At 35.6% G+C, this 13,703-nt stretch overlaps 1 protein-coding gene across 4 annotated transcripts in view; it reads right to left on the bottom strand.

The window, feature by feature from the left end:
• Nucleotides 1-13,703, bottom strand: part of qtman (queuosine-tRNA mannosyltransferase) — a 74,444-nt gene that overhangs the window by 35,734 nt on the left and 25,007 nt on the right. For all 4 annotated transcript variants that reach the window (NM_001017560.1, XM_087266418.1, XM_087266417.1 and 1 more), the window contains 2 exon segments: nt 6,171-6,344; nt 9,310-9,477. In NM_001017560.1, the coding sequence (NP_001017560.1) occupies nt 6,171-6,344; nt 9,310-9,477 (342 nt within the window).

The following is a 13,703-nucleotide window of genomic DNA, read 5'->3' as shown; positions in this document are numbered from 1 at the left end:
ACAGGGCATATACTAAGGAGTCCTCGTGCCACAAGGATGGAGATCCCTTTTGAAAGCGTCCTCTGAGCATGAGGTGGTGGAATCCGATGTCAAAGAAACAAATGAGAAAAGGTGCCCGCCAGATGTTTCACCGACAAGATTAAACGCTCAGCGGTTTGATTAAGAAAGCACATCTCCTCATCACCCCATCCTGCCCACATTAAGGCTTAAGAGCAATCAAAAACGAAAGCGCTACAGGATGAGTAGCAAGGCGCATGAGGATTTGGAGCTCGGGTGCCAAGTGATGAGTTTCTGACCGCTGATGGCCCTCGATAATCAAGGTCTCCAAGCACGAAAAGCAGAATTAGCAGACGTTCAACATCAGCAGCTCTATTATGCACATTTACCAAACACGCTAGTGCTGGACCAACAGCACATTTTTCCGACACACTGGAATGGTTTCCCTAGCCGTTTAAAGATGAAACCCACGACTCCCCACAAATTTCTACAACAACACATAGAGTCGGTTCGATTAAATAATGTAATCCACGCCACTATGAAGCTGTGGCACTGTTTTATGTAACAAGGTAATCGGCGCCTTTGATGAAACTTTATTACTTCGATATGGGACCAAGGCGCATAATTTCCACTGTGCTGTTCCCTTTGAACCATTCTGAGACAATCTCTACAGCAGGATATCCTGCCATCTGCTTCAGTAACAGAATCGCTCCGCCAGTCAGTCATTGGCGGCAGGCCGTCGTACAGAGAGTCACATCCATGCCTTTGAACTGCTTTTTAAAAAGCGGCCAAATACCCTCTTTTCCCCACCAACTTTGAAAAGTAGCTTCAGTTATCTGTGCTGAGTTAAATGGGCTAATGAAAACCTGGTCCTCTTGACAACGAGAGTCTAGCGAGAGATTCCTGCCATGGATTTTCCCCTCGATGAGCTTGATAGCAGCATTGCGGTCCCCGTCTTAAGGAGCAACTGTCATTGTTTTAGATCAATACAGTGCTGGCCATTAATCTTAGCGCTCCGATCGGGACTTTCTGCACACATCTGATGCCAGTTAAGTGCTATGGAAACCAAACTCACTCTTCTGCCAGAGCGGAGAACAATGGAAATCAGAGCAGCATTGCATTTGAGTCCTTCCAGGAGTGTCTTTGTGATGTGGCGGCTCCGTAGGGCTGAAATTCCTGAAAGGACACCTGACCGTCATGTGACTTAATGCAAACATGCCCAGTCGGCCTGTTGTGTTTTAATACAAAGCCTGGCCTTTAATAGGGGCCACCAGCGTTGTGGATTTCAGTGATTGATGATGTGGTATGGCCTCTCTCAGCTGGGCTCCTGCTCACTAGGGTCAATCGCGATTGAATTACGGCTATAAGCAGAAAGCCAATTAATAAGTGAGGTCTGATGAAGTTGATCCAAAGGACACTGTGAGAGAGTTTTGGGATTACGCTATATTCAATGAGATATTACAAAAGATGTTTTCATTCTGAGGTTACTTTTACCTTATTTATTTTTCTCCACTAAATGGGTATGGCGACTGCGGGCTAACCCTGCACTTTATTTACTTTAAAGGGAGTTTCCTAATGTTAGCCTTCCTAGGTTGTCTTTTCGTGATGCTTTCCATTAGTATTCAAGATATCTTTCAGTCTTTCCTTCATTTTCTTTTATTTAACAGCATCTATTGAAAGTACATTTGACAGCGTAGCCACATTTTCATAATTTACTTATTCTTCCTTATTTTGGTGGAGAGAAAGAGAACAAAAGAAATAAGAAAGCACATAAACAAGGGAGCCTACCTGCGAGGTATTTCATATCAAATACTCTGTTTCTTCTCTTGTTTGTCTCTGGGAATATTTTTAAATTCTTAAAAGGCTTGGACAAAGTTGGTTGCAGAGAAAAGAACCCAGGGCATGTTGACGGATGGCCGGCCATGCATATAATCGTTTCCTTACACTCTGTGAGTTTGCTTTGGACGGGGCGAATTACCATCTGAAAATGAGCTGAGAAACACTGTAGGCGAGAGCCCTGCGTCATCAGTGTCAGCTTACTTACAGCGTCTCTTACCCATGATACAGACACACACACTCGCAAACATGCACACACACACACACACACACTAGTGTGGACCAATATTACTAATGTCATCTTAACCCACATTTTACACACAGGGCATATTTGTCACCCAACCAAGCGTAGGGGTGCACCTCAAAAAACAAAGCTCACATAAAGGGGCTATATGCAATAATCATTATGTATTAATCACTTTGTGTTGCCTGTGTCTCAACACTAAAAGGCTCTTTGAAAAGCCTGTAGAGTGACTTTTTGCAAAGAATATCCAAAAGATGTGACGTTTATGCATTAGTATTAGTAAAACTGACAATGTTATGTTCAACATTACATACTACTAATAATAAATAAATAATAATAATATTTTTGTGTATTGAACATAAGCTATTTGTTAGGGCTATGCGATTAATCGAAATTGAATTGCAATTTAAACGTTGTGATTAGCTAATCGCTAGAGCTGCAATATGAAATATATATGTATTATATAATATAATATATCCATAATCCCCCCAAAGCAAATGCGTGACTGCTGTCTGTGTGTGACAGTCTTACTAGCCAACTGAGTGAGCACACTTTCGTTCTGCCCAATCAGAATTGCGAATCTGAACTATGCGGAAAGCCCACAATAAAACAAACAGGAAAGTGTGGAAAAGTGGGATGATGGCATCTGCCGCTTCAGTAGCATTAATAGATTAATTAATAACAAAGAAGAACAGCAAGTCGGTAATTTCGGGATATTTTGGTATTGCCACAGTATGAGGAAATACAACAATCAGCACCTAAAAAAGCACCACAGATGGCTATATAAAGAGTGTCTTGCTAAAAAGTCGACTGAAAGTATTGCCAATGACACTTAATCTAGTAGCTAGCAACAGCAAAGTTCAATTTTAGAGTTGTTTGCAGCTGTTACACCATATAAAAAACATCACAAAGGCACCAGGAGATAAAACTCACTAACGCCAAATGCCAAACGCCAAAACTCACTACTTTTTGCTCCAGAGAAAAATGAGTGTTTAATTTCTGAATATTTATAAACAAATTTCAATAAAAATTGGAGTTACTATCTTTTCAGTTCCTTTTTAACTAACACTCAAGCTACGATACAGCTAGACTGCAAAATTAAATTGCAAATCAAATCGATATCGCAATATCTGTAAAAAAAAAGGCAGTTAGATATTTTTCCTAACTTGCACAGCTTTACTATTTGTGCACAAGTAGAAGCAGGAGCAACACATTTCTGGCAGCTCTTCACTTAATAGACCTTAAAAATCATAGACCTTAAATCATTGACTTATGCTATCTTTATTAGTTTCAAAAACACAGATTTCTTAACATTTAAAATGCAATCTTTGGATATCTTTTCTGCTGGACATACTGTTGTCCTAAAAAACTAAATAAATAAATAAATCTTACACACCTTAGAAATGGTATTACAGAAACTTTTGGCGATTTTGAAAACACTGACTTTTCCAAAAAGCCTTAAAAATATCCCTTGAAAATGGTTATCATCTCATGCCTAGCCTATACAAAAATAGTTTACTAAAGATACTCAACTGTTAAATTCACCCCACAGCTCTGCGTAATTTAGGGCATCAAACATTTTCAATCAATACAGTGCTTTTAAATTTAGTTTGCATCTCTAAAACAAAATTGCAAGTACTTTCCCCGTAGAAAGAAAAGAGAGAAAGAGACATGTTATCAATATAGGTGCATTTCAGAAAGATACAACAAAGCACATGCAGCTGTTTTAGTGATGACAAACACAGAAACGTGACCTTAGTGGTGTGCGTTGCTCCGGTACCTCTAAATGATGAAAAACTAACTTGAAAACACAAAGCGGCTGAATGTTGCATTAAAAATCTTGATTTTGTCAAGCAATGATCTACTGACTAATGCAAAAAAAAAAAAAAAAAAAAGCATCTGAGGGATAATGGAAAACATGCCTCACTCAGACCTGGAGATAAACATTTTGGATTTACTGATCAAAAGTACAAAGAGAAGATAAAAAGTTATGGACTGCAACAATATTAAATAGAAAGATGTTTTGTTAATACGTGACATGACACATTTATGATGGGGCAAACACATATCATGGAACATACGATTCAGATCTAAATGACTAATAGGTCAAATAAACTGATCTGCAGCAAATTAAATTTACTGAAAATATTTTAGATAAATACATTCATTCTTATTGGCTTAATCCCTTTATTAATCTGTGGTTGCCACAGCACAATGAACCATCAACTTTTCCAGCATATGTTTTACGCAGCAGATGCCCTTTAAGCTGCAACCCATCACTGGAAAACATACATATACACTCATTCACACACATACACTACAGTCAACCTAGCTTACCCAATTCACCTATAGCGCATGTCTTTGGACTTGTGAGGGAAACAGGAGTACCCAGAATTATATAAATATATATTCCAAGGAAAATAAAAAAGCAAGTCTATTAATGTTTCAAATAACTTTTGTGAAAATAAAATGGGTAAAATAATGTTTCATTGTCTTTTAGCCTAACATATACTTTTGTAAATTTGAAGAAAAAAAAAATCTAGCCTGCACACAGCAGTATGTACTGTATAGAAGATTCATTCAAAATATATAAAAATAATAATATTGAATTTGAATATATGTTAAATATATTAACTATTATTAGTCGCAAAGTCTAAACATTTTAATTGACAAATAACTAGTGTTTTGGGGCACCACTGAATAGACTTTTAAATAGACTTTTAACATATCAAAAATTGACTCTAGTAATAAATATTCCAGACGAGATTGTTTAGGTATATGAATGAAAAATACATTAAGCACATCTATGTATACTGGATAGTACATTACATAAAATGCTTTCAAAAATATTCAATCAATATTCAAATATAAATAATTGATATTAATATATTTGCATGTGGACAAACTGATCTCTTAAAACTACGACAATTATCAATTCTGCAACCGATCCGCAACTGATTTCTAATTCACTAGCAACATGCGCATCAAAACAACAAAGTCTGCTTTACAGCTAAGGGAGGATGTAAAATGGAATGCACTACATGCTTACAGTCTCTCTAATCTTGAAACCAGCACACATAAGCCAAACCAAGAATGCCTTGAATCAAAATGAATTACCAATATTGTTCCACTCGTTTCGGATCCTGCTTGCTGTTCATTAGGAATCTAATAAGAAGCAGGCCCCTCCGTGGAGTCGCTTCTAGCCGACTTATTCTTGACATTGCTTTGGAACAGGGCTATGAAAAAAGCACCACCCATGCTTGCTGATCCAAGACGACAGTTCGAGAGGCAAATTCTGAAGCCAATCTGGACTGCACGAGTCAAAAACGACGAACACAACACGGAGAGATTTTAAAGCTGTAGGGTTAAAATAAGAGCAAATAAGCAGACCCCAAATAAAAGGAAAAGCATGTCTGAATGCAGTGCATTTAAAATATTTGCTTTCAGCTGGTTATGTCCTCCAATCAATCAGGATCAGATTTTTAAATAGCAAAAATATGCAGTCATAATAACTAATTAAAAAACAATACATAATTAATGGATTCAGAATGAATTGTAAGTTAGCAGCTCAAACTGCATGCATCCACATGAGCAAAAGAAACAAATACAACTACGTTCTGTTTTTGGAAATGAGGTGAATTTTAATAACCTGTCCAATAAAACTATATTTTAATATCAGTTTGATTTGCTTGACATTTGCTGCAGATGAAACGCCCCGAGTAAAAAAAATCCTCCCTAATTTTAAAACTACATCAAGGCCTGCTCCAAAAATCAAACACAAATATCTACAGTCAAACAGACTACGGCACAAAGAAATCGCTTCCTGTCCCAATGGGCATGTTGTGTATGTGTGTGCATGTTCGCCCGAGCACAAGCACGTATCTGTAGCCGGAGCGTGTCAAGTGATCCACACAGGATATTAAAGCTGTCTATTCTAATCACTTTCTTACACAACTTTGCCCACTCGCCATTAACCACGCTTGCATACGCGATCAGCTTTTGGGGGCGGATTAAGAGTGAACTCGCAAGCGAATTTTTTAATCAGTGGAGGAGTGATCCCTGGAAGGCTGTGGTGAGGGATGTAAGGACAGACCTTGTGACATCGGGAAAGCGAATGGGGAAGTGGAGGACGTGACACTTGGGACGGATGAGCCGCTCCAGATCTTTGGGCCGATGGTCAGGCATGGTCTTCATGAAGGTGGAGATGGACGAGAGAAAGGATTCCATGTTAAACGAGGAGTTGAACACCACCACATCCGCAACCAGGCTGTGGGAAAAAAAAAGTCCTTTTAGATGATCAAAGAAGAAAAATTGGTTAGCACTGTTGCAAAAGGTCGCTGGTTCGAGTCCCAGTTGGGTCAGTTGGCATTTCTGTGTGGAGTTTGCATGTTCTCCCAATGTTTGCATAGGTTTCCACCAGGTGCTCCAGTTTCCCCTACAGTCCAAAGACATGCGGTATTGACCTTATTCTTTACATATAAAGTTTCATTAACTTCTATTAATTTTTAGACATTAAAAACAGCATGCTATGCTGCTTGATGTTGCAAACTGATTTTTTCATATTATATTATTCTGCTTTGTCTGTAGTCATGAACACACTTGTTTGTAGAGCAAGTAGTTTGACCGTTTTCTGGCATTTATTATTTCTAGTCATTTCTCTTATAGGCAACACAATGAGTAGTTGTAAAACAATCGAAAATATTAGTGCACTACTGCGTTGAAAAATTAGGTCAATAAGTGAAATTGATACACTAAATTGGCCATAGTGTATGAGTGTGTGAATTTGAGAGAGTACGGGTGTTTCCTAGTACTGGGTTGTGGCTGGAAGGGCATAAACTGCATTAAAAAAAATGCTGGAATATTTGGCGGTTCATTCCTCTGTGGCGACTCCTGATAAATAAGGGACTAAGCTATAGAAAAATGAACGAATGCTTCAATCCGAAGATGTGAATAAGATTTTTGCGCAAAACAGAAATATTGAAATATAAAACATTCAATGAGTTTTTATTTAGTGAGTCAAACAGAACAAATTAGGCACTGCCTAAGAAACTGGCAGCAAATATCAAAAAGAAAAATGGGATTAGCTGGAAAAGCCATTGTGGGCCTTTTTTTATTATATAATAAATTACTAGAGTCTTAGAAAACGAAACTGGATGAACATGTTGGCTTTTGGAGGTGCAAGACTGCTCTTTGGGAGTTGAGGTAATAATACCAAAACACTTTGATGACAGACTTTGGCTAAGAGATTTCAGAATGACCAAAACAACATTTCAGATATTTTAATAATGTGGCCGGTCTGGTGTTTTGTCCATTAATGCTGTCCCATCCTGTCTATTTTTATCATCAAAAGATCTGTTAAAGCAAAATCACATGATTTTGTTGATGCTAGTTGAATTTTATTCAGTTGTTTCCATTGTTGTTTTATACAAATTGTTCGTTATTAAATAAAAGTTCATCCTATACTCAATTGTGAGCATATTTTTATGCACAGTTTTAAAATGTATGCGCATCTTGGTGTTTCCATTAAGCATTATTGTTAATGACAAACAAAGCCACAAAAAACCAAACCATCACAACAATGCTGCTTAATTTATTATTAGCGTATGTTTTGAAAAGCAAACTTGTACATGCAATAACTTGCTTTGCAGACGTCAACAGTATTTAGTCACTTTAAATATCTAATACATGTTGATTAGAATCCGCATACACAAACACACTATGTTTTTTAAATGGCACGCTGATTAACCCCAATTGCCAGAATCAATCACTGCACTGCACTCAATTAGAGAGTGAATTAGAAGAGCCGGGTTCTTTTTTGTGTCACTGTTCTGCCACGTTAATAAAGTTGAGCAAGCAAAGGGCCTTTGAATTATTGACATGATACTCTGACAGACAACAATCACAATGTATTCCAATTAGAGCTCTTAAAACCCTTTCTTTCAAGCATCAAGATTGATTATGACATTAGGCTTTAAAACATTGAGTTCTTAAGAATTACAGCACCATTATACGATCCCATAATTAACCAATCACATCATGCCAAGTAACGCGCATGATAAAGTATTCTGTCTCAGACACACTGTCTCTCTTGTGAATTAAAATCCAGTCTGGCACAGAAATGGTGCTTGCTATGCACAGACTGTACTGACATATTGCCATACATTAAGGTGAACTTGGGGAAAACTTGGGAAGGTTCAACTTTATGAGAAAAACTATTTTATACATTTCATTTTCTTTAGATTTTTGTATGTTTGAGGATTTCAAGCTTACTTTAAATAACAAAAAATAGTCAGTTTTTGTATGTTTTATATTGAGTCTCATACACTAATAGTTGCATGTTTTCCCCACATAAGTTTTCACACAAGTTGTTCTTGAACTTGTACATAAAAATTGGGCCTCTAATTACACTAAATTATTGATTTTAAATGTCTATAATTTTATTTATTATATGTAGGCTTCTTTATATAAATGTTTATAAGGCCTTGGACCTATATGTTTATTGTGTATGCGTGGTAAGTTGCTCTTTACTTATTCGTATATTTACTGTAGTATAATTTCAGTGCAAACTTGTTTGATTATATGATTTATTCATAACTGACTATTAGAAACTTTGCAAGTACATGTCAACTTACACCCACCCCAACCCTAACTCTAACCCCAACCTAAAAGTCTACTTATAATCTAATGAGAATTAGCTGGTATGTAGATGCAATGTAACTTAAATTCAACAAACAGACCATTAAAATAAAGTGTGACCAACAATGTGTGCATATGCATTGTTTTGTGATTGAGATCCACTCAACATTTTAATGTAATATTGGGTCAAATGCTTCGAGTTCAACTACTGCCATTTTACTGACATTATAAGTACAGTAACCATAAAGGAGTACACCCCTTTTTATAATTAAGAATTTAGTAAATTTCTCAATGTATATTGCTTCATATTTGCAAACTGCTGTGATATTATTCAGTTATTTTTATTAACAAAAGAGTGTGGTCAGAAAAGAAAGAAGATAAGAAAGGAAGATAAGAAAACTATTACAATTACATGTAAAATCGGGAGTTGCAAAAATAATCAGCATAAAAATTATGTTCTTTTTCTATTCTACTTTTGAGTAGAAAGGTGAAATTTAAATGACTAACTAACAACTGTGTAATATATAGCACTTTCAATACATCTGGTTACACTAACATATGTTCATCTTTCACAGGTAAAGAAGATATGCTGTTACCATGAGAGGATCTGGTTGTAGCCATATTGGAAATCTCTTTCTTGGCTTTTGCGGACTGGATAGACCAGCTGGTTCTCATGGAAGTAGAGAACCTTCTTAAGATGGCCAAGATCAGGACGAAGAGCTACAAGCTCGGCTAGATTGAGAACGGAGCTGGTGAACAAAACCCTGTAAAACAAAGCAAAAAAGAAAGAGAAAATAAGGAACCATTAGTTCACTGCCTTAGATGGCATCCTCTGAATATCAATGCTTTCCTTCAGCCCAAATAATTGATTTTTTTTTTAAGTTTTTTTTTTTTTAATTTATTTTAGTTTTAATTATTTTTTATAATGTGCAACCCATTACTTTATACTTAAATTTAATTACATATAATTGATTAAAAAATATATAAAATTTTAATTTAATTTGATCACCAAAAATTGTAATATTTTCAACCTGAAGATATTTTAAAATGTAAATGCATTACTACAGCAATCAGTCACAAAATCCTTCAAGAAATCATAATAAGCTCAGGAAACATTTCTCATTATTATTTATTATCACTGAATACAGTTGTGGTGCTTAACAATTTTGTAGAAAAAGTTTCCCCCTATGATTATATGATGAATAGAAAGTTCAAAAGACCCTTTAATAAATGTATATATATACACATACACACATATATAAGTTAAATACATAATATATATTAATTGATAGAAAGCTCAGGCATAACTGAGGATGCCTGTGACAGAGGTCTCAATTGAAATCTTAGATCTGCAAATGAAAAAAATACTTTATCTGAAACACAAGAGGACACAGAAATGTCTGCTCACTCCACACTGAGAGAAACATCATTGAGGTTAATGAAGACTCCTTTAAGATGTTATATACACAAGTAGAGGACCATTGAAGATTTTACCCTTGTATGTGCTAAGAGCCATGGGACAAGAGCTTTGAAGTTCAGTTCTGGTCTCCCTAAATGAACCCACCCCCCTCTTCTAAGCCCCCACCGCCTGTCAGTCTAACCCTGCAGCCGCTCGCCAGTCTCTTTGATGTGTGGAGCCCGCGGCCGCGCCACCGTGACTCTGCCGCTGTCAGAAGTGTCCCTTTTATGCTAATCTACAACCAGCTCCCCCTAACTAATTCTTAATCTTAACTATACGAAAAACCAATCACACTGCTTTAAGATCAGCGTGAAGGGGCAACTTTTTACCACCCCGTGCCCCCGTAACTGTGCGACAGGATTACGTCTCCATTCCTCAACTCCATCAGGACGCTCAAATCCTCGCTCGCACACAACGCTGAAATCAAACCAGATGATGGAAGTGACTATTTTTAGTCTTGCTTTCCTGCATGTGGAGAGCATCCAATACTAATGAAACAGGAAAGGCTTTACTTCGGGTCCCTTTGAACTGGAGGTGAGGACAGACACGCGAGTCTGGTGCATCTTTTTAGGTCAGTCCGGTTGATGTGGTTGATGAGGAAAACAGGCAGATGGTAAACGGTGCTGGTCGTATAAACCGAAATGAGCATTTTCCTTGGCCCACCAAAGGCTGAAAATGAAATCTGACTCAAATGGAAAGTACTTTATGCGAAATTTGCGTACTCGATAGATAAAAATCACGTCCAAGGTGTATCTTTCACAGCAGCCATTGATGGTCTTTCATTGAACTGTGATGTGGCAGTAACTGTCGCCTACAGAATTTTTTCAGAATAGATGAGTGTGTATGGATGTTTCCCAGAGATGAGTTGCAGCTGGCAGGGCATCCGCTGTGTAAAAAATGTGCTAGATAAGTTGTCGGTTCATTCTGCTGTGAGGACCCCGGAATAATAAAGGAACTAAGCTAAAAAAAAATAAATGAATGAATGAATGAATAAATGAATAAATGAATGAATGAATAAATGTATATATTATATACACATACACACACGCACACGCACACGCACACACACATACATACATGCATGCATGCATGCATGCATATGCAACGGTCAACATTTGAAGTGGAACTAAGACAAAAATATGTGTTGCAGAATAGTTTTAAAACAACATTGATGAAAGATGATGATACACTTCAAAATGTTGTATATTTAAACTACATACAGTGCTCAGCATAATTGAGGACACCCAATTTTCAAAATGAAATTTATTCATTTCTCAGTGACTAGAGGTAATGTATGTTAGTGCATTTAAACAAAACAGATTTATTAAACAGATATATGATATTTTTATCAACATAATATTTTAGTCACCAAACATATTTAGAAATTAAGATTATATAATTAAATTCAAGCAAAATATTAAAACAAATTACAACTTACAAAATTGTAATTTTTACTATTTTTTGCTTCTCTTGATATTTCCTCTTTTTCAAATATGTATTTAATATTTTTCTATAAAATATAAATTTAGGTGTCCTAGTTTTTGTACCGGTTATCGGAATTTATTTAAGCTCCAGATCTGGCTTTAGTACTGACTAATCTAATGTATATGCACAACTATAATATTGTACAGCTTCCTATTAAAAATGTGAATTTAAAAGATAGATTTGTGAGGGGTGTACTTATATATGCTGAGCAATGTAAAACACTGTTTATACAGTTGATACCAGAGATTTTCATTCACTGTATAAAAAGGCACATAACCAATAAAAAAAAAGTCAGATGTTAATGTGACTAAACTTTTTTCTTTAAGGTAAGTTAGGATTAACAAATTTGTTTCTATTAAGCTTAATAGCAGAATAACGAAGGAGCTATTTCTTGAGAAATTGTTATACCTTTTCTTGAAAATCAAGTTTACATAAAACAAAATTATTACGCCTCTAAAAAAGCTCAGATGATGGTGTCAAGGTTTTGGAAGTTTCTGATTGGCTAATTTACAACATTTGAGTTAATTGGAGGCACGACTATAGAATAGTATTAAACTTTTGACTGTCTAGAAATTAATACCAAATCCTCTAAAAAAAAATTGATTTAGCATTTAGCAAATGTAAATTATTTAGGTAACGAACCTAAAATAGTAAACATTTACTATGATTTACCATCAGACATTTTTTTTTAAATGGTTATGTTACTTTTTTTAGAGTGTATGTAAACTTCTGGTTTCAACTGTATGCATATTTTTACCAATCAGAAACTAAGAATATTTTACATTGATCTATTCTCATTCTCTGCAAATAAATGCTTAAAAATATGTAATGCTCATTTCAGGGTTCCCACTCTAACCTCAGTGTCAAATTTCATGACCTTTTCCTGATTTTCACAGACTAAAAAGCTAAATTTGCTTGACCCATCCACCTTATTTTTCACCAAAGAGTGAGGCGGGCATTGTAACTTTGTGTCAGGATCTCTGGTCTCATTCACTTCCATTCATTATTAGCAAAACAAAAAATTTACTTTTTTATGCTGTAAAAACAATCATATTGTTTTAATATGTTTGATTGTCGGTTGAAAAGCCAGAGAAGAATAAATTGGCATGAAAAAATACTATAAATACAACAATGTAAAACAACACGATAAAAAAAAAAAACAGAATTAAAAATACATTCTAATAAATGGAAAGAATGAACTTGAAAAATTTACAGTTAAAGTCAGAATTATTAGCCTCCCTTTGATTTTTTTTCTTCTTTAAATATTTCCCAAATTATGTTTAACAGAGCAAGGACATTTTCACAGTTTGTCTAATAATACTTTTTCTTCTGGATAACGTCTTGTTTTGTTTTTTTTCAGCTAGAATAAAATCAGTTAAAAATTTTAAAACCATTTTAAGGTCAAAATTAATAGCCCCTTTAAGCTATATATCTTTCGATAGTCTACAGAACAAACCATCGTTATACAATACCTTGCCTAAATACCGTAACCTGCCTAGTTAACCGAGTTAAGAGTTTAAATGTCACTTTAAGCTATTAAAACTATTATGTTTATAAGTGTGTTGAAAAAAATCTTCTCTCTGTTAAACATAATTGGGGAAAAAATATACAGGGGGGCTAATAATTCTGACTTCAACTGTATATATAACATTCCCTCACTTATAATGTCTGGAATAGATCTTTTAAACTCCCATGATATTCCAGAATTCCAGAATTTATCATTTAAAAATGTGAAAACATAAATTCAGTAAGTCATAAGAATAAAACACAAATGTTACATTTTGACAAATTCAGAGTACCAGTGAGACATTGAAGGTGGTCAGATTCAAAGTGCGCAAAGTTTTTTTTAACAAACAAACTGATCAAATTAATTTGTCAAAAGCTGAAAACAAAATCTGACGCAAATGGAAAGTACTTCATCTGAAATTTGTGGACTTGATAGATTGCGTCCAAGGTGTGCAAACACTCTTTCACAGGAGCCATTGATGGCTTTCATTAAACTGTGACGTGGCAGTTACTGTCGCCCACAGACTTTTTCCAGCACTA

This window comes from Danio rerio, chromosome 9, assembly GCF_052040795.2.
Source record: "Danio rerio strain M-AB ecotype USA chromosome 9, GRCz13ab, whole genome shotgun sequence".
NCBI classification, from domain to species: domain Eukaryota; kingdom Metazoa; phylum Chordata; class Actinopteri; order Cypriniformes; family Danionidae; genus Danio; species Danio rerio.
Note: the sequence above shows the minus strand (reverse complement) of the source record. Positions and strands in the feature narration are given on the sequence as shown.